This window comes from Scatophagus argus, chromosome 6 (assembly GCF_020382885.2).
Source record: "Scatophagus argus isolate fScaArg1 chromosome 6, fScaArg1.pri, whole genome shotgun sequence".
NCBI lineage: Eukaryota > Metazoa > Chordata > Actinopteri > Scatophagidae > Scatophagus > Scatophagus argus.
In genome coordinates, this window is record NC_058498.1 from 2,345,131 (window position 1) to 2,371,107 (window position 25,977).

At 44.6% G+C, this 25,977-nt stretch overlaps 2 protein-coding genes and 1 long non-coding RNA gene across 4 annotated transcripts; all 3 read left to right on the forward strand.

Annotated features, from left to right (window-relative positions):
* The first annotated feature begins 2,013 nt into the window (after positions 1–2,013).
* LOC124061045 (alanine aminotransferase 2-like) lies at positions 2,014–8,610 on the forward strand. 2 transcript variants are annotated; one of them, XM_046392550.1, is made up of 11 exons: positions 2,014–2,158; positions 4,263–4,352; positions 4,449–4,554; positions 4,649–4,785; positions 5,325–5,568; positions 5,639–5,718; positions 5,819–5,955; positions 6,832–7,003; positions 7,326–7,481; positions 7,763–7,875; positions 8,334–8,610. In XM_046392550.1, exons 1-11 carry the CDS (start codon positions 2,060–2,062, stop codon positions 8,422–8,424), a joined length of 1,425 nt encoding a protein of 474 aa, XP_046248506.1. In that variant the 5' UTR covers positions 2,014–2,059; the 3' UTR covers positions 8,425–8,610. The 2 variants fall into 2 exon arrangements, with proteins under 2 accessions (XP_046248506.1, XP_046248507.1); XM_046392551.1 differs by having other exon boundaries at positions 7,766–7,875.
* Positions 8,611–9,620: 1,010 nt separating this feature from the next.
* Positions 9,621–14,785, forward strand: LOC124061047 (proproteinase E-like). Its single transcript, XM_046392552.1, has 8 exons — positions 9,621–9,708; positions 9,970–10,058; positions 10,705–10,802; positions 10,904–11,029; positions 11,240–11,376; positions 11,995–12,137; positions 12,224–12,376; positions 14,710–14,785. Exons 1-8 carry the CDS (start codon positions 9,669–9,671, stop codon positions 14,725–14,727), a joined length of 804 nt encoding a protein of 267 aa, XP_046248508.1. The 5' UTR covers positions 9,621–9,668; the 3' UTR covers positions 14,728–14,785.
* An 8,514-nt stretch (positions 14,786–23,299) lies between these two features.
* LOC124060773 lies at positions 23,300–25,553 on the forward strand. The gene is made up of 3 exons (XR_006843629.1): positions 23,300–23,451; positions 24,751–24,921; positions 25,086–25,553. It is a non-coding gene; the product is annotated as an uncharacterized LOC124060773 (long non-coding RNA).
* Positions 25,554–25,977: the final 424 nt, after the last annotated feature.

Genomic DNA, 25,977 nt, shown 5'->3' on the forward strand with positions numbered 1-25,977 from the left:
AATGTACACTAAAATATGTATATTATAATGTAATGAATAGTATATATTGATTTGTGTATTGATCTGTAGTGTTTAGGTGGTTGTCGAACTAGTGCGGCGGGGGAGGCTCAGACGGGGGCACTGGCCACGATGTCCTGCCCGTTCACGCAGCCCTGGACAAGCTGCACTGAGCTCTGAAGACCAATAGGGGGCACTGCAAACCCAGAGCTGATTTATATTAGCTACATTAAAGGTACCTGTTTAAAGTTGTCTAAAGACAGGAAAATCTCTATTATTTTGTTACTGCGTGTTTGCTGACAGCAAACAACTGTTCTTAAAGGTTTGTATTTAAAATTAAAAAAAAAAAAACCAGACCTTTTTGACTTCCAGAGAAAATAGCTCACATTTACATGTTCATGGTACAAAATTAGAACTCATAAATTCTAACAAAATAATCAGCAATATCAAGCATTTTGTCAGTGAAACTCATGAGTACCTCTGACTGCTGTCATTTCTGCTAAGCTCAAAAGCTGCGGCTGTTGAGAACACGACATCCTCTAAAATTCTGCAAAAGGCAAACCAACATCAACTAAAGACAGAAAACGAACAGCAGACGTGTAGAAAGACAGTTCATCCAAAAGTAACTGATGTATGTCAACAAAAAAACAAACAGAGACAGAAATGCCAGCCTCATGGTGGTGCAAGAGGAAAAGACTGGGGAGTCGGTAGGGTTCAACCTCTGCAGACCACTAATGTCTCTGAAAAGATGTCAGTCCATCACACTGTTGTTTGTCATTAAATATTTCAGTGTTGACTGAAGAGATGGACCAAGCAGTCCACCACGCTGCTAACGTGTTTTAAAACACAGATTAATTAATATTTCGTTGAGGTACACAAAGCCTGCTCGTCCAGCCCAGCTGTTCTGGTTCATCTGGTTCATCCCCAAAGGGCCTTTGTCTATGTTAATGTCCCCATGTTCATATGTAAATTGACTATAGCTGAAAAATTCCATCATACTGATAAGTCAGTTCCCTGAGTGAAACAGCTAACCAAAGTTGAGAAGCTTATATGTGAACTGGACTTGACACTTGCAGGAATCTTTTATTTTCACTATTTCTCTCAGATGTTTAGTCTAACAAATACAAAAATAAATTGCAATAATAGCAAAACAGTTGTCATGAACACACCGCAGTCTGATAAGGCTGCCTGTCAGTTGCTGCATGCTGCTATGGAAGTGCTTAGTGCTAACTGGGTTCGCCGCCAAGTCGATTTTCGCCTCCGAGCTGCCTCACATTGCTGCTATCACCAACGTCACGTCTCATTCACGTGCGAGGAAACACGTGAAACACGGACGCAAACTTTGAACACGGATGTTATTAGTACTCGCAGCCGTTAAGCTAGCATGGTGGCGCTGGGAGACTTTGGCCGCACTTTCTCTGCCACTCTTACACAACTTGCATGCTAGCAGCTTTAGCAACACGTCCAGCGAGCTTCAGTCACTTCATTTGAATGAAATGACTGGGCCTGGGCCTGAATGGTTTTATTTTTATTTTTGTTGTCAGAAGCTATGATTTATTGATTGCTGTTGGAATGATTTCTAACAAAAAACACAACAAAAACAAAAATACTTCTTCTGAAGCACACCTCCAGACGTCCCTTTAATTTTATCTGCTTACACAAGCAGCTTCCAGGTGTGGCATGTAACTGAGCAGACCTACGCAATTGCACTTTGCTGTTTGTTTCAGTTTTAGTTATCAGATTACTGGATCAAAACAACCCTTCTGTTGCTTGGTTTTCTATCCGTCATACTGGGCAAAAAATTATATTTTATATTTTACTAATACTATTTACCACCTCCCAAAATATCTGACAGAAAATGAGCAATTTTCTGTTTTTAATCCCTTTCTGTTAGTAGTGTTGATGTTGTTGTTGCATGTTATACGGAGTTCCTTAACCTATTAGATTAATGTCTAAAACTGGTCTCACTAGTCTGAACTAGGAATACAGGTTTTATGAGATCACCTTTTTAGGTCTCGAGTGTTGAGCGTCTCACTTAAACCTCAGCAGTCACACAGGAGAGATGAGCTCTGTGCAGGAGGTGAATCCCAGGGTGCTCAGGATCCGAGCCCCGACGTGCCTGCAGAGAGAGGCTGCACGCATCACGCAGGAGATCTCACAGGTAAGCCGCAGGTGCAACACACCTGAGCTAACGTGAGCCATTTTCTCTACTGTAACTGTGTTAGTTCACCATTGTGAGGAGAAGATGACGCACAGATTAACCGGATGTCATTAAAATAAAAGACATTTTATCGTTCAGGGAAAAAGTTCTCTTTTCGTAGAAATATCTCACCAGATGACACGCACAGTTATTAGGATTGTTCAGATTTGCAATAACGCTATGCAAAAACACACCAATACAAACGGCCCAGAGGATACTTTCATGCTCATCGGTTCAAAGGTAAAAATGATCGTGCATGAACCCTTACTGTACTGTGTGTGATGTGTCAGTACAAATACATGGATTTTGGATTAAATACAGAAAAATACATTTTGATTTTGCATAAAATTTGTATTTGTGTAATTTGTATAAAATGGTAGAGTATTTAAAATAATGTAATGTACACAACGGTGTGGTGAGAGAGATCAGGAAGTAAGAGTGCTGCAGACCCTGCAGGTGTAACCCAACCTCTTCACTCAGTGGCTCAGCATATTTACAAGCCTTTAAAATATGGTGGGGGCTGCCCTTTAAAAGGAAATTTTGTGATTTACTGACTGATGAAGTGACACCACTTCCTGTAGCCCCCATTTCAAATTAAAAGCCCTCTGTTTCATAATCAGATTTGTTTGTGTATTTGTTATAGTCCCATCTCTGCAGACTGACCACAAGTTTTCTAATTAAGGTAACTTGTAAATATATTTAAATGTGGACCCTGAGTGAATGCAGGCCAAGGCTTGATGGAATACGACACGACATTTTTCAGACTGAATGAGTTTGATGGGAATAATCAGATAAAGAACAAGTTGGCCCACTGGTGGCCATTGTTTTCCCCATCCTGCTTCAAATGAAACCACGCCCACCGCTGCAGCTCACACGACCCCAATGGGCATGACAGCACTTTGGAAAATAGTGGCGCTCAAGTCGATGAATTTACTGTTTCGTTATGCTAATGTACACTGTACGACTGTGCAACGACAATAAAGACTCTTAATCACAAATGAGACAAGAATTAGCTAGCCAACCTGCTGTATTTTAATAATGCAGTGCAGTCAGTCCAAAGGCCTTTGGTAATGTTAACTTACTGCCGTGACAGCAAAGGATGCTGATGCAGCCTGGCAGAGTGAGAGAGAGAGAGAGAGAGAGAGACAGAAAATCGGGCAAAAGAAAAGTGTGCCGTTTATTTGTAGATTACAGTATAAACTGCAGCATCTCAGTTAATAAACACTGGAGAGAAGCCAGGATTGGAGTCACAGGATGTCGTGTGCTGAAACCAGTGAGAAGCCAAGGAGACGTGTCTTGTTCTGTGAATGAACGTGGAATTCAGCATGAAACAGGACAGCAAAGCTGCACTCAACAGCTACAGCTGGAACAGTTTCAACCTGATCCAACCTGCTCGTGCTACAGCTTGTTGTCCTCATAAAGGGACTATCACGCTCAGAGTTTTGCGTTTCTGCGTTCTCTGCCTGGTCGTATTCAGTATCTGCTGCTTTAAATTAGGCTCATACTGTGAGGACTCATTAATGTCTATTTACATGAATCAACATGAATGAGTCTGTCTTTAATTTAGCAGTACAGTAACTTGTTTTTTCTGGTTTTAAACATTGGCAACACTGTTTCTCAATTTAAAAAAAACCTCTTTGGAATGAATGTGTATGTACTTGATGAGTACATACTATACATTGCTCCATACTAACAGACTGAGGCTAAAGAGAAAGCGAAAGGCAAGACGTTGCTTGTTCTTTTAATTACCATAGTGTTTTTGCACTATTGACCCTCATATCACTTGACTCTGTTTAAGAACTGGTTTCTACAGTTCCACATGGAACCTCGGGTTGATGATATCCTCCTTTAGAACACACCCAGTATACTTGACAACGGCTTTCCTCCCCTAGCTGTTCTTTAATGCCCGAAGCTGCGAATATATAACCCTTTCTTCCTACCAAGCAACCTGATTGCTCAACTAGACATATAGAACATGATAATATTGTACAAGTTTATAATCTCAGTATTACACCTGAAGGTGAACGAAACAAGGTGATTTTACATAACACTGTGTTCCTCTCAGGGAGCAGAGAAACCCTTCAAGAAGGTGATTGATGTCAGTTCAGGGGATCCCCACAGAGCGGGAATGGCTCCCATCTCATTTGTTCGCCAGGTTGGTGGTTTACCTGTCGTCCAGATCTCTAATGATCAGTCTGGCAACTACAGATTGAGCTGATCAAATGCGGATCATTCCTGTTTCTTTTCTCAGGTCTTGGCAGCATGTTTGTACCCTGAGCTCCTCAAAGAAGAAAGCCTGCCTCTGGACGCCAGGCAGAGGGCCGAGAGGCTTCTGGGCGCCTGTGGAGGGAGCGTAGGTGAGAGTGAATGGCGTCAATTCATTTGCATAGATTTGACAGGATTTCTTCGACTCTGCTCTGATGGATGATGCGTCCGCTGTATCGATGGCAGGTTCGTACTCTGTAACCTCCAGAGGTATACCTCATGTCCTGCAAGGTGTTGCTGAGTTCATCACGAGGCGAGATGGTGGAGTGACTTCAGACCCAGAAAGCATCGTGTTCTCCACTGGCGCTCAGAAGAATCTGTTGGTATGAGGATTTCTTTTTAAATTGTATTATCAGGAGATTTTTAGCTGTAATTTTAGACTCATAAGACTCACCTGCGTCTGGTATGAATAAAGTCATATAACAACATACATGATTTTGAAAGACGTTGTTGGGATATTTTAGTCCTGGACCCACTGACCAGGCTTCCCATCCTTAGACTCACACTGCCAGTGAGGTCACAATTTTAGTGTCGCCTTTTGTCAGGCAGAACTTTGTTATGATTCCTAAGCGGAGTTCAGTCCAGCTTTTGTGACCTTTTGTTGTCCCCTTGGTGGCACTCCTCATACGCAAACATAATTTGAAAACAAGTCGGTCATTATCTGACCTCTCTGTCGAGGTTGGGAGCAGATGTTTTACTGTAGAAGTTATCTGTTGAACCATAGTTAGCCAGTGGAATCAGTGGAACAACACAAGGCAGCAGACGCGATGTCATCGGATTCTGAAGGCTAAAAGTAATTTAATGTGGAATAAAAGCTTCATCTGTCCATGCTGTTATCAGTGCTGTTATTTATTGTGTTAAGCTGGTTTTGCACCTGATGGCCAGTGGGGAGGGGGAGGCTCAGACGGGTGTGTTGACCCCGGTGCCCTGCCCACACACTTTGCCCATGCTGTTGGACGCGTGCGGGGTGACAGCGGTGCCGTACCTGCTGATGGAGGACCAAGGCTGGGCTTTAGACCTGGTCGAACTGCACCGAGCGCTGAAGACCGCCAGGGGGTGCTGTGAGCCCAGAGCCCTTTATATCAGCAACCCAGGGAACCCCACAGGTAGACTACAAACAGTGACTACATGTAACTCACCTCCCTGCTATAATCTCACAGCTGTTTTTCCTGACAGGTCATGTGCAGGACAGGAAGACAATAGAGGACGTGATTCGTTTTGCTGCGTCCGAGGGGCTCGTCCTGTTGGTTGAAGAGGTGAGTAAAAGCCACACAAAGAAACTGGTATTAATGAGACTTTTGTTCTCATCATCTTTCTGGCTCACATCATGTTTCCATGTCTTCTTGCACCTTCTAGGTGTACCAGGACAGCACGTATGGGCAGCAAAAAGAGTTTATTTCCTATAAGAGAGTCCTGTTTGACATGGGAAAAAAGTACTCAGAGACAGTGGAGCTGATCTCCATAAATTCCATATCGAATGCCAGCATGGGAGAGTGAGTATCACCGATTTGCTGAGTGCATGTAGCTTGTTGATCTGATCACACAGCCAATCGCTGCCCCTCACATGACACGAGCAAGGACCCTTTTCATGAAGCTGAATGTACCTTACATTGAAAAAGCATTCACGTTCTGAGCTCACAAAGCCTTAAAAATAGATCTTATCATGTTGCATGTTATTAGAATGTTAAAAGAAAATTGTGTTATGTGATGAAGGACAACAGCAACAAATGGTCAAAATGTCTCTGTCATGCTGGGAAAAGCCACTAAGATCCAGTGTGTAGGATGCATGAGTGACATCTAGTGGTGAAGTTGCAGATTGCACAAACTGAATCCTCATCTCAGCCTCCCCTGAGGTGGCCACTGAAAACACCTCCTTGGAGGCAGTGTTTGATTTGTCCATTCAAGGCTACTGTAGAAACGTGGCTATAACTACATTTACTCTAGTACTGTACTTTAGTACAAATTTGAGGTATTTATAAGTTGGTTGCTAGTTACTTTACAAATTAAGAATTTGACAAAACATGTTAGCAGTTTATAAAATGTGATGTTTTATTATAAATTAAAGCATCTAAAACTACAGCTAAAGCTAAATTAGTCAGCTGATCAGTTAGTTGATTGACAGAAAATGATTTGGCCACAGTTTTTCAGTTTCAGCCATTTTTCATGCTGCAACCATTTTTTTACAAACCGGTCAAATTGATTAATGAAGAAAATGATCAGCAGATTAATCCGTAATGATTATTATTATTAGTTGCCGCCTACAGTATACCACATGTTACATACTTTATGTGCTTTAAATACCTCAAAGGAGAAACTTTTCTCGCAGCTCAGTGTGGACTCATTGTACTCTGTGCTCACTCTCTGTTTAGATGTGGTCTGAGAGGAAGTTATATGGAAGTGATTAACTTAGACCCCGCAGTCAACAAGTATTTAAGAAACATGCAGGCCACCTCCAGCCCTCCGATTTTACCGCAGCTCGCCCTGGACGTGATGGTCAGTCCGCCCTCACCTGGAGATCCTTCCTATGAAACGTACAGACAGGTGAGGGGAGCATTTCATCGGAAAGTATTCCACCAAACACAAAATAATGTTCGAAACTGTGAACAGTAACAAAAATGTACCATGTTAAAGAATATTATTGTGTGTATTTTGATGCAAATTCTGATCCGGCCTTGAAACATTTTCTGTTGTTAGCTAATCTAATTCAGACAACAGTGCAGTGTACAGTCAGGACGAAAAACCAAAACAAAGAGCGAAAAGATGCTAAAATGTTCCAACAGAGCTTTTTCAATGGACTGTCCAGGCCTTGCTTGTGTGCTCTTCTGACTGCTTGCTGGATTTTGTCCTTTTGTCTCAACTGAAGGAGATTCTCCACATCCAGACGACTCTGTCCCTGAATGCTCAGCGTGCTCATGAGTTCCTGAATGATCTGCCGGGCGTGAGCTGCCAGCCAGCGATGGCGGGAGTCTTTCTTTATCCCCGTCTGCGTCTACCACCTCAGATGATAGAGGAGGCCAAGGTCGGAAAACTGTGCAAAGACATTTTAGAGAATCATTCAGTTCTGAAGTTTGAATCTTTCTGTTTGAACTGGCGCAGCATTTCCAGCTTCTCTTCCATTCGTTATGTCTAAACCCACAGGAATCACAGGTGATACGAATAAGCTAATATGAATTATTGATGAATAAAACGCACTGAGCTGTAATTTGTGTAGTAATTTGATCACTGGCTGACTTAGAATCGGGGAAATGTTTTCAGAGCTGCGTGCCCTTACAGCTGATGCGTTTCTGTTATTAATTCCAGAAGTTGGGGGTGGAGGCAGATGTGCTTTACTGTCAGTGGTTGCTGGAGGAGGAAGGTGTGTGTTTGGGAGCAGGCTGCGAGAACGGACACGAAGGTCAAAACTACCACATCAGGTGAGAAAAACCGCTGAGTGTGTGTGTGTGTGTGTGTGTATTACATCTCCCACCAGTTTGTTTGCTCCATCTGTTGGTCTAACAACATGTAGACCTAAACGCTGAGCGCTGAGCTAAACGCTAAACGCTAAGCGCTGAGCTCCGGCTCTGCTGCTGCCTGGTAATTCATCCAATCCTCGTGATTTCATGCATTTCATGTCTTGCACCAGAAGCTCCCACTTCAGCTGAGCGTTGCTGTCATTTACTGACATCAAGTAGGAGAGAAATGAAAATCACACACTGCTGTTATCTCTTCGATTGTGCCTTGAAACGTCAACAGTGACTGAAGTCAAAGCTGAAATAGTGTGAAACTTTGAGGCACCTCGAAGGTGTTTTCAGTGTTTTTGTACAGGTACACAGGTGTGGCCGTGTGTCCATGTTAATGCAGTGTTTCGTGTGTTTTTCTTTTTCCCTCGCAGACTGTGTGTTTTGGCTCCTCCTGCCACCCTGGAGGAGGTCCTGGCACGACTTTGTTCTTTCCACCTGCGCCTGTTGGACAGATTTCCCTGACAGAAATGTCAAGGACACACACGTTTTTACACAATTTACACGATTATCCTCCAGCGACAGTAATTTTTGTATTTTTAACTGGAAATGCTTCAATTGACAATTCAATTAACATTTAATTTAATGCTTTAAATTAAGATAAGATAATCCTTTATTAGTCCCATAACTGGGAAATTACAGATAAACAAATAAAAAACCAAAAAAAACAAATAAACTCCATCCATTCCTTTAATGAGCATTAATTTGATCCTGACAACCTGTGAGAAGATGAGAGCAGTCTGTGTTTCACCAGTAAACAGTAAACAAAAGTTAGAGTAAACAAGAGTTACATGTTGTTGTCAGTAACCACACGCGTTCTGATCGTTATGGACGACGCGTTTCCACGCCCCCTCACTGTCCAAAAGTGAACCCAAAGATCCCGGATCCGACTGCAGCCATCTTGTTCTGGTGATGTCATTTGGAGCCAGAGTCTGTGCAGTAGTGATGAACATCCACCAGCATGAGAAGAACGACCTAAAATGACAGAAACCATCTTTGGGAAAAATTTGTTTGACGTGTACTTTTTAGTTTTTAGTTTGGCTCATGTCCCATCTGCGAACATGAAGGGGGAGAAGTTTATGAGCTGTTCTGCAGCCAACCACCAGGGGGCGATCACGATGTTTTGGCTTCACTTTTGGGGGAGCTCTCATGTCATCCATTTATTTCAGTGAGAGGTTTTGCAGCCATGTCCAGCAGGGATCTGGCACATCGTCCACAGCTGCAATGTTCGTCACGGTTCTTCGTACGACTGCTTTACTATGATGACTAAAACTAAAACTCTGCATTATTGTGATTAAAGATGATGCATTCACATGTTTGCTCATGTTGTTGTAATACTGTACTGTTGAAATGTGTATCAATTCAATATAAAGAACTTTAATTATAAAAATGATTTACCGCAAAGCACACAAACACACTTTCTTTGTTAAGTTACAGCAACGTGTCGGTTTGTTGAGTTCTTTTACACCGTCACTCCCTCCTGGTACACTTGGGTATAAATTGTCAAATATTTTGTACATGTCTGTACACGTGCTGATTTTCTGTGGCTTTGGAGAGGTTGTGTAAGGACAAGTGAAACAGATGAAGCAGGTAACACAGATTCCCAGGTCAAAGACTGGACTCTGTGTGTGTGTGTGTGTGTCTGATTACTATGGTTTTAGGAGTATAAAAGCCGTCCCACACACTCCAGCAGTCCACTCTCAGGAATCATGATGAAAGTGGGGCTTGTCCTGCTGTTTGCTGCCTACGGTGAGTCTCGTCTACCTGGTTTAAACCTGGACATTATAGTTAAAGGTTTGACCTGAGGTTTTTCTGCTTTGCCAGCATATCAGATAAAAAGACCAACATCAACAATGTGTCTCTCAGTGCTGACCTTTACGTCGCACAAACATGCAAAAAGGTTCTGTAGCGGCTTGTGACAGCGTCTCTCCGCCGGTGGAGGACGCACTGAGGAGAGTGTGGAGCAGGTCACACTCAGCCTTTGTAACTCCCAGCTGTTCTGTGCCTCAGCTTACGGGTGTGGCTCTCCCACCTACAGTCCCTCTGTGAGCCGGGTGGTGAACGGGGTAGATGCTCGGCCCTACAGCTGGCCATGGCAGGTGGGTTGACAACAATCAGGCCACACCACAGATGAGGCGTTCAAGATTTGCCCGCTGCGGCACATTTTTCTCGATCACGTCTCTGAGAGCAGACATCTTTAAATGTGGTCTGTCGCTCTGGTTGTTTTAGATGACTGTAGACGGCAGGAACACACGGAGTGATTGATCAAGGAGAGCAACACTAAACGAGTAAAGTCGATTTATCAATTAGGGCACTGAAAGACGATGAATTGCTGACTATTTTGGTAATCTCGTCTTTTATGACAGTAAATGAAGGGTTTTTGACTGTTAACTGGACAAAAGAATCAGTCTGGGAGGATATGATCAGCATTTTCTGACATTTTAGAGACCAAACGATTAACCAGTTCATTTGTCAAAACAAACACCAGATTACCTGATAAAGCAGTTAATCTGCCCTAAAGCACAACACATCTGGTTATTTCACCTGTAAGCAGTTTGTCGACTGAACCACATCCGCATTGTGTGTCAGTATTAAAGCAGGGATTAAAGTCGGATGAAACAACTTAAAAACAAGAAGGCAGAGGACGCTTTCACAGGAGACTGTTAACACCTTTATTTATCAAATGAGATCGATGGCTGCTTCACGCGTGTCAGTGACGTCTCCCTCTCTGGGCGCGTCTCACAGATCTCCCTTCAGTACCTCAGCGGGTCCACGTACCGTCACACCTGTGGAGGCACCCTGATCGCCCCCAACTGGGTGCTGACGGCAGGCCACTGCATCGGGTGGGTCGCAGTTCGCCCCCTTCTCTGCAAGTATTAGGTCATGAAGGTTTGATCTGAATTGTGTGCGCGTGTGTGTGTGTGTGTGTGTGCGCGCGCATCAGACCACGTACCTACCGCGTGGTGGCGGGCGAGTACGACCTCACCGGAAAGGAGGGCTTTGAGCAGGTCCTCAGCGTGGAGAAGATCGTGATTCACCCCAACTGGAACGAGAACTGTCTGTCTTGTGGGTAAGACTGTGAGCTCCTGTGCGCAGCTGAACTTCCTGCCTGACTGCTTACACGTTGTTTTCTTACCTGTTTTGTCATTTTTTAAATTCTATCTTAGATTATTGTCAGGCTTTTATTCTTATGTTATTTCTGACTTTATTTGCCGTAAATGTGTTGTGGTTGTCGGTACATGGTGACTCTCTGACACGGTTTTCCTCTCCATCATCGCAGTAACGACATCGCGTTGATCAAACTGGCCTCGCACGCCGTCCTGAACAACAGGGTGCAGCTCTCCTGTCAGCCAGAGAGCGGCGAGGTCGCTCCTCACAACGACCCGTGCTACGTCACCGGCTGGGGAAGACTCTACAGTGAGTGTTTGTCACGTGACAGGAAGTGCAGCTGAGCCCTTTTCTGAATTCAAACAGGAATGTGAAACGCCAGATTTGGGCTCAGAGTGAAGACCACGTTGATGCACTCTGACGATCAGGCCTGTAGGTTTTCCCATGGATGATGGGGACATGTCCGCGAAGTGTCCCTGCCAATCCAGTCCTCCCAGTATCCATTAATGTTGCACGATTTGACTTGAGTTCGTCTGAATTGACATGAACGCATAATCTAATCGCTTTCTCAGCTTTAAAAACCAGAACTTGCATGGACATTTCTGGTCCTGACAGGCTTTAGTGTCTTTCAAATCATCTCTCTCAGTGTGAGCTTTTCTGGTGACCTCCATACTGTGTGTTTGTACTGATGTGCGAGTGTTTTCCTTTATGATGTGCTTTAAGATTCTTAATTCATTCTTAATGACTACAGACTGTCAGTAATTTTAAATATTTCAGAGCAACACAGCACAGCGAGTCACTTTAACTGCAGAACTATGGACTCGTCCAAGCCTCTGAAGGAATATTTTTTGTAATCTAACACAAAGTGTCCTTCAAGCACCACCGGATTATCTTCTGACTCTTTCACTTGTCATGTTCTTCCTGCAGGCGGTGGTCTCACCGCCGTGAAGCTCCAGCAGGCTCTCCTCCCCGTGGTCGGCCACAGCATCTGCAGCAGCAGCGACTGGTGGGGGAGCTACGTGAAGACCACGATGATCTGTGCTGGTGGTGACATCCGCTCTGCCTGCCATGTACGCGCAACACGACAGGAGCAGCAGGTTCAAACTGTTTCCATCTGCTGCTCACCCGTCCTCCGTCTGTCTGTCTGTCTCTGCAGGGAGACTCAGGGGGCCCTCTGAACTGCAGGGGTGTTGATGGCAAGTGGTACGTGCAGGGTGTGACCAGCTTCGTCTCCTCCCTGGGATGCAACACCCCCATGAAGCCCACCGTGTTCACTCGCACCTCCAGTTTCACTGAGTGGATCGCCAAAGTGAGTCTTAAAATATTTGGAAAACACAAGCCTCCAGAACAGCACCAGTGCTGCAAAACATTTTCAAAATGCACTATATAGACAAAAGTATTCGGATTACACCAACAGGGACTTTAATGACGTCTCATTGTAAACACACAGACATCTCTGCAGCTCTAACAGCTTCCACTCTTCTGTGAAGGCTTTCCACAACATGTTGGAGTGTTTCTGTGGGAATTTGTGCCCATTCATGCAGTAGAGCATTTGTGAGGTCACACACTGATGTTGGACCAAAAGGCCTGGCTCACAATCTCCGTTCCAGTTCATCCCAAAGGTGTTGGATGGGGTTGAGGTCAGGGCTCTGTGTGGGCCAGTCAAGTTCTTCCACACCAGACTCATCCAACCATGTCTTTATGGAGCTTTGCTTTGTGCACTGGGGCACAGTCATGCTGGAATAGAAAAGGGCCTTCAACAAACTGTTGTCACAAAGTTGGAAGCACAGCATTGTCCAAAATGTCTTGGTATGCTGAAGCATTAAGATTTCCCTTCACTGGAAGTCAGGGGCCGAGCCCAAACCCTGAAATCAGCCCCATAAAGAGGTGTGTCCCAATACTTTTGTCTATATGATGCATATTCCCTCATATGATGAGGAAAGTAAAATGTTACTAATTCCGTAGTTCAGAAGCCATATGTAGCTTGTTTGCTTTTGATTAAACATTTGATCCGATTTTACACCCCTTTAAGTAAGATACGACTTTATTGATTCCCCTGAGAAAATTCAAGTGTTGCAGCAGCACCAGGGTACAGATGAACAGAGAAAAGTAAAACCTGAATAATAAAAAGTATGTAAAATTGAACTGAAACAGACTGGTGATTAAACTCAGAAGGCAAACAGTTAAGTCTACTGGTTCTTATAGTAACAGTGCAGCACCTCCTCGAGCAAAGCCACTTTGTGGTTTGTACTAAATTCTTTTCTAGCAGCAGAATCTTTTTCCTGTTTTGGTCAAAATACAAGTACATCTGAGAAAATTAGAATCACGAAAAAGTTCAGTATTTTTGTCACTCATTTCAGAAAGTGAAAACCATATATTATACAGATTCATTACACATAGAGTGAAATATTTCAAGTCTTTATTTTTGAAATTTTGGTGATTTGGTGATCAAAATGCAGTGTCTCAGAAAATTAGAATATTGTGAAAAAGTTCAATATTGGAAAGTCATGGTGTCACACCCTAATCAGCTAATTACCTCAAAACACCTGCTAAGCTTTCCTGAGCCTTTAAATGGTCTCTCAGTCTGGGTCAGTAGGCTACATGATCACGGGGAAGACTACTGAGTTGACAGACAGTCATTCACACCCTCCACAAGGAGGATACCATGTTTATTTTACTTATCTTATTTTGTTTTACCTTATTCTATTTTATTTTATTTTATTCTACTATTATATGTTACTCGTTCTTACGTTCTATGTATGCATCAATCACCAAGACAAATTCCTAGTATTGTGAAACCTCTTCACTTACATGGCAATAAAGACGATTCTGATTGAAGTTGAGTGGAAGGAAAAGGTGTGGTGGGAAAAGGTGCATCAGCAAAAGGGATAACCGCAACCTTGAGAGGATTGTCTTCACAAGGAGTGGACTGAGGCTGGAGTCAGCCCATCAAGAGCCACTACGCACAGACGAATCCTCGGCATGGGCTGCATGTGGCTTTCCACCTGAGCAGTGCCACAGGCCGACTGCCTGCATGCCAGGCCGCATTGATGCAGTAATGCATGTAAAAGGAGGCCCAACCAAGTATTGAGTCCATAGAAATGAACATACTGTGCAGAAGCCTGACATTTCTGTTTAAAATATCCTTTTTTTTTAATTGATCTTTTGTGATATTCTCATTCTCTGAGATGCTGGATTTTGGGTTTTCATTATCTTTAAGCCATAATCATCAAAATTTCAAGAACCAAAGGCTTGAAATATCTCACTCTGTGTAATGAATCTATATAACATATGGGTTTCACTTTCTGAAATGACAAAATACTGAACTTTTTCATGATATTCTAGTTTTTTGAGTTGTACTTGTATATTAGAGGACAGGTTCAAAATCAGGTTTAGTTTAGATAGGCAACATTTGCACCATGTTGGGTCAAGATGTTGAAACAGAAAATGCAGTTTACTTAAAATATCCACAAATTAAACAACATTTATTTGTTTTTGTTTTCTGTTCAAACTTGAACAAAAATCATGCAAAGGAAAGCAACAGCCTGTTAATATTAAAACATACGAACAGAGATCCTCAGAGCGAAGCAGCAGTGCCAATCTCACAGTTTTCCTCATTTCCTGTTTGTTTGTGTCTTTCAGACTATGCTGCAGAATTGAAGACCTGGAGTTTTTTGTTTGTTTTTTTAATGTCAATAAACCCACTTCATGAACTGCAGAATGTCTCAGTTTCTTTTTCATAGTGCAAGCATTTAAAACCCAAGCTGTGTCCCACTAATAAAGTATACTCAAAACAGACAAAACTCAGACTGATTAATGCATGATCTTTATGTGAGTGTGCTGTTCAGGGACCGTGTTCTGCTCTCAGTGTGTGATCGGGCGAAGGTGGTGTGCTGTAAAGTGCTTTGAGTGGTCGGCGCACTGCAGAAATTAATCCATTTAGCATTTGGTGTACTTTTAGCAGTTGACCACAAGGTGTCAGTGTTTGCGTTTAGCGGTCGATGAGCAGCACATGTGGCTGACTGAAGGGCGGTTGGGTTTGCTGGTGAGAGAGGAGGAGGCAGCAGCAGCAACAGAGGCTTCACGCGTGTCGCGGACATCAAGAAGGAAAGAAAACCTGCATCTTTTCGTCCAATGGTGGCCTGCACATGATGCAGTGGAGTGCTGAACTCAGAATGATCCGCAAAGATTCAAATGATCCAGATTTGTGGCAACACACGGAGTGAAACAATTCAAAATGTATGCACACACACACACAGGCACACATGTGATGCAGCCACTCTTGAACACAGAAGAATAAAGTGAAAAATAGCGGTGGGAGTGGGCTTTGTTTCCATCTGCGGGGCGACTCCACCAGCCTTCAGCCGCCTGGAGTTCAGCCCAGTGAGAGAATAAGTGAGCTTCAGATCACAGGCCGTTGGCTGGCTGCTCATTACTGGGCGACGCGTTAAATCCTGGGCTGTAAATAATGTGATAACTGCTGTGCACTGCTCAGTGTTACCCACAGGAACTGGCAGCCATCTTTCTTTCTTTTTCTTTCCATCCTTTCACATTGACCGGAGTCCAGTTTTGCTCAAGCTATGTTATTATTCCACCCCAGTGAGAGGACTCGTTCCTCAGAAGCCAAAGCCCCACATCCCATCCACTCCTGCCTCCACCTCCCCCTCCACCTCCCACCGTTCAGCTCAGGGTGCTCCTCCGCTGCAGGAGGCAGGAGGGGAAGCCACAGCATCGTGTCCAAGGCTCCACAGAAACACAAGATCAGCGGCTTGATGGGAAGGAAAACCACAGCAGGAAATAAACACTCGTAATGTTCACCAGCGTACTGCAGCTGGATGAGGCACCGATGAGGCTCCCGACCCTCTTCTGCTGTGAACACACACGATCCTCAGTGTGTTTCTTACATCCGAACTTTCCTTCTCCTACTCGATGTGGAGCGAAGTTGACGGACATGTTGGCTGTCCACGTGCGACCAATCAGAGGTTGTGTTCCTGACTGAGAGGCTTCACTGGGCTACACAACATCCCCCACAACTGGCTTTGTAATTAATTGCAAAATACCCACTATGAATATGTAATACAGTTCCTTCTTTCTGCACATTTCAACTTTAAAAATCTTGAAGTTGAAGTGTTTTCTTATTCCCTCAACTGATTAATGTGTGTGTAGTGGATGTCCTCTACTGAATATTCAACACTTAAAGTGTTAAAGTGGATTTTTCATGAGGAGTTACGTCCTCTTTGACGGTCTTTATGACTTTCTGGACATTTTTTGAGAAAAACTATTAAAATGATGATCATTTTATTCTTATTTGTGGATGTTTCCTTAACATTATGAATTGTTGTAATGAGCCTCAAAGGACACGTGTTGTAAGTTCTCTGGTTTGCGGCCATGTTGCCGTGTTACTGAGCCATCATTTGGACGCCACTTTTAATTCTTCCTTTTGTGCTTTCTCTGGTTTCTCAAATGCAATTAGATCCTCATGTTAATCCAATCGCCACCACTGATTGTCTGTCTGTTTGTTTGGCCGCCTGCCAGCTGACCTGCCTGTCTGCTTGCCTGCCTGCATTTCCACCGCAGACAAGATGGCATTTAACGCATGCAGGTTACAGCAGATCCGATGCACCTCACTGTAAACACCGTATACAAACAGGAGGTGACATACGAGCATGAGAATAAGACATCAGCGGGAACTGAGTGAACTAAATCTGCTGTCAGAGAGGAGGTGAGCTCCTCCTCTGAGGAGCTTCAGCGGGAGCTCACAAGCTGTCGCGATGCTCACCATGGCGACCCGACAGGACAGGCTGCTTGTTTTTATTCTCCTTGTCTCTCTATTCTCTCCAACACCTCTTGTTTTTCTGTCTTTTCTTGCCTCTGTCACTCTTTGAGAGGTGTCAATGCTGAGCTGAGGCTCGTCTCAGCTTCACTTTGTGGCCACATTTGAGGCAGTTGACCCTGCAATCAGCTCATTTTTCTCATCTAACACCACCTGTTTGTTTGAACTATTCGAGGTCTTTGTCTTGGGTTTAACTTTGGTAACCTGCTTGTCTACATGTGGTTGTACTGGATCCAGAAGCAACCTTGTGAAGAATGTGAAATGTTTCTTGTATCGGGAACAGAGAAATGAATAAAACAAACAAACAAACAAACAAATAACACAATTGTTTTGTTAACTTTTACGTCAGTTTTGGGGCGGTATATTGCCGCACCCAGATCTACATGCAAGATGTTATTATTCTCCTTTTTTCAAATTTTATTTCAAGTTGCGAAACAGCAGACGATAGATAGCATTAGCCTGCTAAGCTAACAGTCAGTAATGAATGAACTAACCACAGTCAGGAGGATGGAGGTGCTAATCTCTCTGAATTCCTCAGACTCTAAGCCACACCCATGTTTTAGTGATCCAATCAAATACCAGAATGATTTTGCGCTGTCATTTAAAAGTTAAAAATACAGTTTGGGTCCCCTGATGTCGAGGCTGAGAGCGGTGTAATCCTACAGGTGTAATCATTGTTTAAAAACCATCTGAATCCAACCTGCCTGCATTGTTTGTAGGCTCACAACAAGCTCTGTGGATAAAAAGCACGACAGGTGAGAGGGAAACCACTGTGTGCTGCCATGGCTGCGCCGGTTTGACTCTTTGTGTGTAGTTTTCTGTTGTGTAATCAAACATCTAACAAGTATGAGCAGGCCGTTACCAGAAGACAACAGCAAGGATAGTTTGCTAATGACATGCATAAACGGCTGCCAAATCCTTCAGCACAGGATCTCCGTGATCTGATTGGCTGGTTTGTGGACGCAAAAGGAGCTGATTGGCCCGGTCAGGAAAAGGTTGGCCTGGAGAATCATCTCATGTTGGAAGGATGCTCATGTTGAGCTGAGTGCTGTGCACAGCTCGCAACTTCTGAGAAGTGATGCTTGAGACCAAGTGTTGCCATGGATACCCGTTTCTCTGAGGGCTTTGCTCCATCACATCTCACTTGCCATGAAAAAGAAAGACATTTTGGACCTGGACATTGTGTGCGTTTGTGAATAAATATATATTTATATCCCCCAGCTGGCATCAAAACTTGTGAGTTTAAAACAAACTGCACACAAGCCCACACACACGCGCGCACACACATGCTCGTCTCATCACTTTCCCAGCCCCGTCTGCCCGAAATAATTTGGCTGTGGCTGCTGAATGCCAGCAGGCGGTGGAAGGTGTTGCTGGGGGGGTGAAAGGTGCCGGCTGTCGGGCAGCAGGGGGGTTGATGGGGCTTTGGCAGGTACAGCTGCCCCTGTAGGCTCCATGGGGATGAGTGACAGTGAGAAAGAAGCACCTTGGAGACCAGGGTTGGGGGTTAGACAGTTAGCATGTTGTTCGCAAAGCCTGAGGGAATACATAATCTATTTACTGTCAGAGGAAGCGGGCGAATACAGCTGCAGCTGGCTGCAGGGCCGAGCAGCAAAACTCTGGCAGAGGTTCAGTAATGGCTCTGTGTGTTAGACTCTACTGAGACTGAACGCTGGATTGTACACTTAAGAGGTCCTTTAGACGTCTCGCTGTGCTGTGATCTCCTCTGAAGTATTGTTTGCTCCTTCTCTAAGCTGAGTCACTGAATTTTCCTTTCAGCTGGGCGAACTCCATCACTGCAGCGTTTTCCAGCTGCACTCCTTCATGGTCGTGTTCTTTGAGACGCTGATGACAGTCGACTCTCTGGGTTGCAGTTTGTGTTGTGTATCGGCCCATAGTGCTCACATAAAGGGTAATTCCTCAGCTTTTCCTCAGCAGAAGTTTCTGTTTGCCTCTCAACTTTGTTTCTCTGCCTCCTCCTCCTCCTCTTCCTCCTCTCTTGGCCCTGTGTGCCTTCTCTCCTTAGCGAAATGGTGTCTCTTTCACATAATGTCTCCCTGGGGATATTTTAAGCTTCATACATTTCCACCTCATTTACTTTGCAAGCCTGGGGACTGCAGACCGGCTACGACTGCTCACTGTGTGTGGGTGGGTGGGTGCGTTGGTGGTTGTTGTGGACGAAAAATGATCTTCCTCAGGGCAAAAAAGAGTGTTAGATGTTGTGTCTAAGTGAATTTTAGTGAAACTGTGTGGTGTTATAATCCGACATGATGATGTTGATGAAGTATAAAGAAGCAGAAAATAAAGATACTCACTTACCCCAAAAGCCGTACTCAAGTACACTGCTTGAGTAAATGTACTCCATTACTTTCCCCCACTTGATTCTGTGTCTGCTTGCCCGACATTCCTGTCAGCCCCCCCACCCCCCCAACCTCCTCCCCCCCTGTGGGAGGACATGCGGCTTCCCCACAGCGTTTGTTTAATTGCTTGTGCACTCTGAGGCCACTGAACCGAAGCAGTTCTCTCACGCTGCACGGCACTCGGTCGTCAACAAAAAGAACTCTTTTTTATTTTGTCTTGTTTTAGCTTTGTTCTCATACAATATATCATATATATATACATATATGGGATATAAAACTGAGTGATGTGTTGAATTGACAAAATGATCGGACACGAGAGTTTGTGTTGCATATAACTAAATAAATGAATGATTAAATGCACGGTTGTACTGCACACGCTGTAACCATTCAGCTACTGTGATGATCCTTTAATTAATTGTACGATTTAAACATTTATGTGCACATATTGTGCTAATCACTTAATCGTTTAAGGAAGTTTTGGGAGCAAAAAATGAAGATAAAATAGATTTTATTGCCCCAGTGATCAGTGATCAACAACAAAGAAGACAGTGAGACGGCATCCACACCTTTTCACTGAGGTGTGTTAGTGATGAGGCCACGGAAAAGTCCAGAAGCACAAATCTCATTCCTTTAATGCACATCAATCGTTAAACATCGAGTCTGTCTGACAAACAGCTCAAACCGCAGCAGCTCAGTGGTGAACATGTTGCCTGCAAAGCAGCACTTTCACTGCTTTCAGCCTCTGAAATGTAAACCTTTTCTGGTTGTGTTGGTGCTCTTGTGGTTTGATGTTTGAGTCCTTTACGAGTAAATTAAATATGAAAATGTTTTGCAGTAAGTAAGGGTTTGCAGCTGTCAGTCAGAGATCGAATCTTGTGCAAAAGTAGATCCCCGATAAGTCAGTATCTGTCAGTCCACAGAGTCTGATACCCGTCCTGTTTTAACAAGCAGCTCCTTCTTTAATTGTTCTGAGGAGACTCACTGGTGAGCAGCAGCGTACAGTTTATTTATACGTGCTATCAAAAGCAGCCTCACACGTCATTAAGCTTTGTTTTGTCACTCTTCCCGCTGGTTGGCATTGATTGCCTCTATGAATAGCTACACTTTGCTAGATGACAGACATGGAGCGGAACAGTGCAGCACAAATAACAGGATATCTGCTGGGTTCACACACAGCAGAGCTGCATTCATGCAAACACAGGAGCTCTGTGATATATTCTCCTAAGAGCATACGTGTGACAGAGTGACACACGGTGAGAAAGAGACTACATGATGCTCTGAAACTATTGTTAATCTAAACGAGATGAGGCGGTTGATGGGAAAATGTGGACCCAGTTGGTTGCCATAGTGATGCAGGGGACACTGTGTTCGAGTGTTGTGTTAGCGGTGGGGCGGTGAACATGCAGATATTAAAATACAACTGATTTTACAGCAGCAAAACCTTTTCCTTGAAAACCGTCCATCCCGATTGATGTGGCTTGAACTGCGCACTTTGAAGATAATTTACAACATCAAAAGTCAGTGTGAGACGTGATGAAATCTGCAAAGAATCATCAGCTGACCTTCACGGTCAGTTTCAGCTCATCGTTCAGCTGTTCTGTTCTGGCTCACCTTCACAGCCCTCACGGCATCTCGCAGGTCAAGTCAGCCCGATATGACGGAGGTTTAGCCGGTGGCTCATTACAGCAGCATGTTGTCTCTGGTTCAGGTTACGTTAGCTTGGCACGCTGCAGCCGCTCTGTGCATTTTTACAAACTTTGACTGCCGCATGGCAAAAAAACGCATGAGCGTGCATGTTTAATTTGAGACATCATATTTTCGAGACATGACACAGTGACTCTGTAAAATCTCATTTTTGAGATGTGCTGTGGGTGGCTTGCCGCAAAGATGGCTGCAAAATCAGTTGAAGTAGTGTCAAACAGTGGTCGAAAACTTGCATGTGTGGGCTGTGGGTTACCAGCCACCACTTCATGTGATGGGGGGTGACAGTGCAAACCCCTGCTGGAGCAGAAGGCTAATTACTTAAAAGCAGAGGTGCTCACTACAGGGGCACATTATTTCCAACACCAAATTCTCGAGGTGCTGAGCGTATCTGTGAGTCACCAGCGTCGCTCATCGAATTAGCAACCGTCAAGCTTCCTTTGTTGGTGACTGAAAGCTCCACCAATCACAGGGTTTGATTCCATATGACAAAGGGTCCCTTCTGCAGCTGTTTAAAATGTAATTGTTTTTGGTCCCTTTCGAATTAAAAGTCACACAACACATGTACAAGTCTTCTCCTCTTCTGTTCTGCCTCTTCATTCATTACGCTCTTCGTCCTGGGCCCCTGCGTCTCATGCAGGGCCAAACACTCATGGCACAGAACAGAAGGAGGGTCAAACATTGCATGACAGTAAACAAATAGCTGTGTTCAAACCTTTGCTGTTCTTCTGGACAAAGGAGCTAAAAATGTTTAGGCCCCCTTCTCATATGTGCGGATCAATGGAGGCCATTGAGTGGAGCTCTGAGTGAAGACCCCCGCCCCTCTTTGTTAATCACCTCTGACCCAGAACGAGCCAGCACAAACACCAAAACAAGAGCTGGGAGGAGTGGGTGAGAGATGAGGGCAAGCTGCATTGTAAAGTGGCAAAGTTTGCTTCGTGCCAGAATGACACAAATGTTCTCCTCCCATGTTTTCTCATTTCAGCCCTCACAGTTCTGCCTATCCATCATACGCTGCCTTTTGGACTGGGCTAAAGCTCTGTGTGGATGCTGGCTGGAGGCAGAACCTGACAGGATGTAATCAACATCCTTCTTGCTTATGGAGAATGAATGCTGAACACAGGATATCAGAGGAGGAAGACAGAAAAATATATGAAAGTTGGTGAAAAGCAGAAAGAGAACAATACAGGAAACAAAAATGTATAAAAAAGAAAAAAAAGAGGTCCTTCAGAGGTTTGAACCAGCCAGTTTTAAACAGTAATACGATATCCACCTGTCAGCTTTCTACTGCTGTCATGTTGCCGTACGCCGTCACCCACTTTTCAAATTCCTCCCAGCATCATGTCCCGCTTGCCTGTTCTGTTTCACCTGGGAATATGTCACAGTACGGAGGACAGATCCTCTCCAAATGCTGTTTCATCCGGACTTTGTGCATTTGTCTTGGCAGCAAAGCGGGTTTGGTGTTTGCATCAGAGATGATCCAATAACTGTTCCCCGTGTGCACTGAACACACAGCTTACAAACACTCCGACGTGTAGATTTTAAAACGTGCGTGTGTGTGTGTGCAGCGTGTGTCAGGTTTGTGTTTGCACCCTCAGACTCATCTGCTGTACGCAAACAGGCGAGCAGTTGTCACGCGGCTCAGTCTCCTCATCCGGCTCGCCGTCCACCCCGCCGGCCTCACCTGTTCTCTCACCTGTCTGTTTGTGTGCACTCGCCTTCACTCTGTGCACACGTTTGTCACCACCGCACATTATGAAATCGTGACACGGGACAACTGGGACGCCACAGGCTGGATGTGTAAGAGCTCCTCTAACCTTGCAGTTATTAGAACTTGGGTCTGGTGGAGGAGGGGTCACGTTCATACCACCACATACCAGCCACGTCCCTTGTTTGTCCCCTTGCATTTCCTGTCTGTACCAGAATAAAGAGATTAAACCCTTTTGATTTAAAAATAACCTGTTTTCCTAACCTGAAGGAATGTAACGGAGCAAACAAGCAAGCGAAAGAACTTCATATTATTTTAGTTTGTCCCGATGAAGACAAGTCCTGACCTGCAGCCTGCAAGAGCGAATAGACAACCAGCTTTAGCTTGAACCCGTCCGCATATTCAAAAACGCCCACATTTCTGCTTTTCCCATTACATATGTAAACTCTTGAGTAAGTGACGTGTATCAGCCAATCACCCAAGGTTTAGTTTACCTTTGGACAAATGTGGGCAGGTTAAAAAAATCACTACTCTCTCAACAGACAGACGGGTAGGAGTGGGTGGACTGAGGGCCTGATTACTGAATGGGTGGCAGGTGTGAAAGTGGGCGTGGTAATCAGGTGAGCTGGTAGGAAGTGATGACCGGACGAAGAGGTACGAAGTTGTTTACACCCGGCATTAACATGTGCTCTGTGACTGCATGCACTATGTGGATAATTGCATCCGATTCATCAATCTGTGTGTTCACACGTTGGTTTGATGATGAATAAACAGGACTGGAGGTAAGACGCGAAATTGTGTTTTACTTTTTTTATTCGAGGGTGAAGCGTCCCTTTAACACGAATCCCGCCACACGTCTCATTATTTTGCTGTGAGACATGTGTTTACATGGGAGTTCGGCCTCCCCCTCCTCTGTGTGCTGTCATACAGTCTACCTCTGTCCCCTCCTCACCCCACACCCCCACCCCTGCCCCTCTCCCCCTCCGTCTCTCATCCTTCCCCTCCCTGGTGAGCAGCACAGTTTGCAGGCGAGTGTGTGATCTGAATTTCAACATCAGCGTCTCTGCCAACCACACTCTCGGGATGTTGCTGCCCAGAAATTCTTGTTTCACCTCCGCTCGACTCCTGTTGATTTTTTTTTCCTCTCCCTTTTCGTCTTCGGGGTGGCAGAGCAATCACAAAAAATTACATTTGGTTAATCGCCTCGATGATTTGTGCGAGCCATAGCTGTCACATGAAAGCTTCGGTTTGGCTCTCAGGAAAGGTGCTGATTTTATGAACAGGGAAACGCGACACACGTGTCACCTTTAAGAGAATCTAATGCAGTCGCGTTTCATACGAGGCTCATCAGTGAGATTTCACTGTCCTGCTGCTGCTGTCATGGGAACAAAAGCTCTGAATTGCTGGGCTTATGAAACCTTGAAGTCTCACTGCTCATTTTGCTCTGCTCTCAAAAGGCTTCAGTGATCACAACTCCCTTCAGTTCAGGGGGTATTTAAAGGAAAGGTGCTGCTCAGAGGTGTGGCAGTTATGTGATTTTAGATGAACAGAAGAAATTATGTTAGGACGGAGCTTAAATAATAATCCTGCTGTAAATCTGGGATAATATAAATATGAATCTGCCTCCATCCAACACTGAGGAATGTTTTTAAAAAGCCATCACATCACATCACTGAGTTGTTTGCACAAACCCAAAGTCAATTTAAACAAGCACAAAAACTGGCAGCTCCTCCAGTGGAGCTCAGCTGTCTCGACACAGATGTGTATGCTGTGTGAGTGCTTTTCACCGATTTTTACACAAAGCACATCATATTTCAGCCAGTAAATCAAAATGTTTGCTTTCCCTTCCATAATCTCTCTTACTAGCCAAATCGTGTTTTTCACCATCACATTCAACAAGTCCGGTCAGTTTTAACTGGAGCTGTGCCTCGTTTTCACGTCGGTCCGTAGACAGATGAGTCCGTATCGTAGCAGAGTGTGGATGAAGTACAAACATAGCTTACAGAGTGTGAGAAAAACACTCTTCACTGTTCTCATTGAGATGCATCTCAGTGGAGCTCGTGTTTCTGCTGCTGTTACAGTCAGCCCTGCAGCTCAAACAAGCCCCGCAGAGACACGTCCAGTCGAAGCAGCAGCCGTCGAGTCCACTGCAGCCCGAGGCTGCACAGGCACATCATCATCTGCAATGGGATCATGGAGCATCAGTTACACGTCTCCACCGGGGTGGGAAATGAAAGAGGGGCGATTTTACGGTGTGTAATGACAGTAAATGCTGGCCCCGCTATTGAAGGGGGATGTATCAGAGTGTGTGAGAGGTGTGTGTGCGCGTGTGTGCGTATGCGAATCACTTTGGAAATGAGAACTCGGACTGAGTGCCGACCACATGAGAGTGTGTCTTCTTGTGCTTTTACTATAGTTACCATCACTGGCTGACGACTCAGCATGAGGCCAATTAAACGTGAAGCTTGTGAAGTGTTGCGCAGCACCACAAGCGGCTTGGTGGCAGGACCTCTAATGTGCTGCTCTGACTGAACCAAGAGCACAGATCTGTACTGAAATCAGCAGGAGAGCTGGTCAACCGTTAGCCCTTAGCAGCCTGCAGTGCTACAGTGTTCAGCTAACCAATTCTGTCTAATTCACTTTTCTGTTCTGTTTATTCTGTTAATTCCGTTCAGTTTACACAGGTAACTCTTCATTAACGAAACATTTTGATTGGTGATCTGCCAACACTGAGCCCAACAGATTCCTGTCATTCACTGAAGCTCACTCTTTCTTTAATTCTCACTTTCAGAGTATGACAATCCAATCCACCTTTGAGGGCTGTAATGTTGCATGTTTTTTATATGATTGTGATTTGAGCTCCCCTCCCTGCAGCTGCTGAGAGGCGTGTTATTAAATGTCTCTCACATCACAGCTCTCTTCCCCACCTTATTCTGTTTCAACGAAATGCCTCGCCGGGGCAGCATCTTCTTAATTTAATTTCCGCTTGTCCCCCGTCGTCTCAGCTTCTTTTCACTCGTCTGTGTCCTCACCCAAGTCTAGTTTACGCTGGAGTCTCATGTCTGCACTCCATGTTCTGAGCCTCGGGGCTTTGATCTTTGTCTGTCACCGCCAACAGACAGCGCGGCCAATTTAATTAGTCAAACAATCCGACAGAAAATTACGCCAGCCGAGAGGTGCGTGGTTGAGAGGAGATAGCTCGGTTCCACAGAGGAATCCGTCGAACGTGAACCGATTCATCTACCTGACGAGACGCAACGGCGGTCTCCTCTCGTGCAACAATGAAAATTAGACTCGCTGCAATCCTG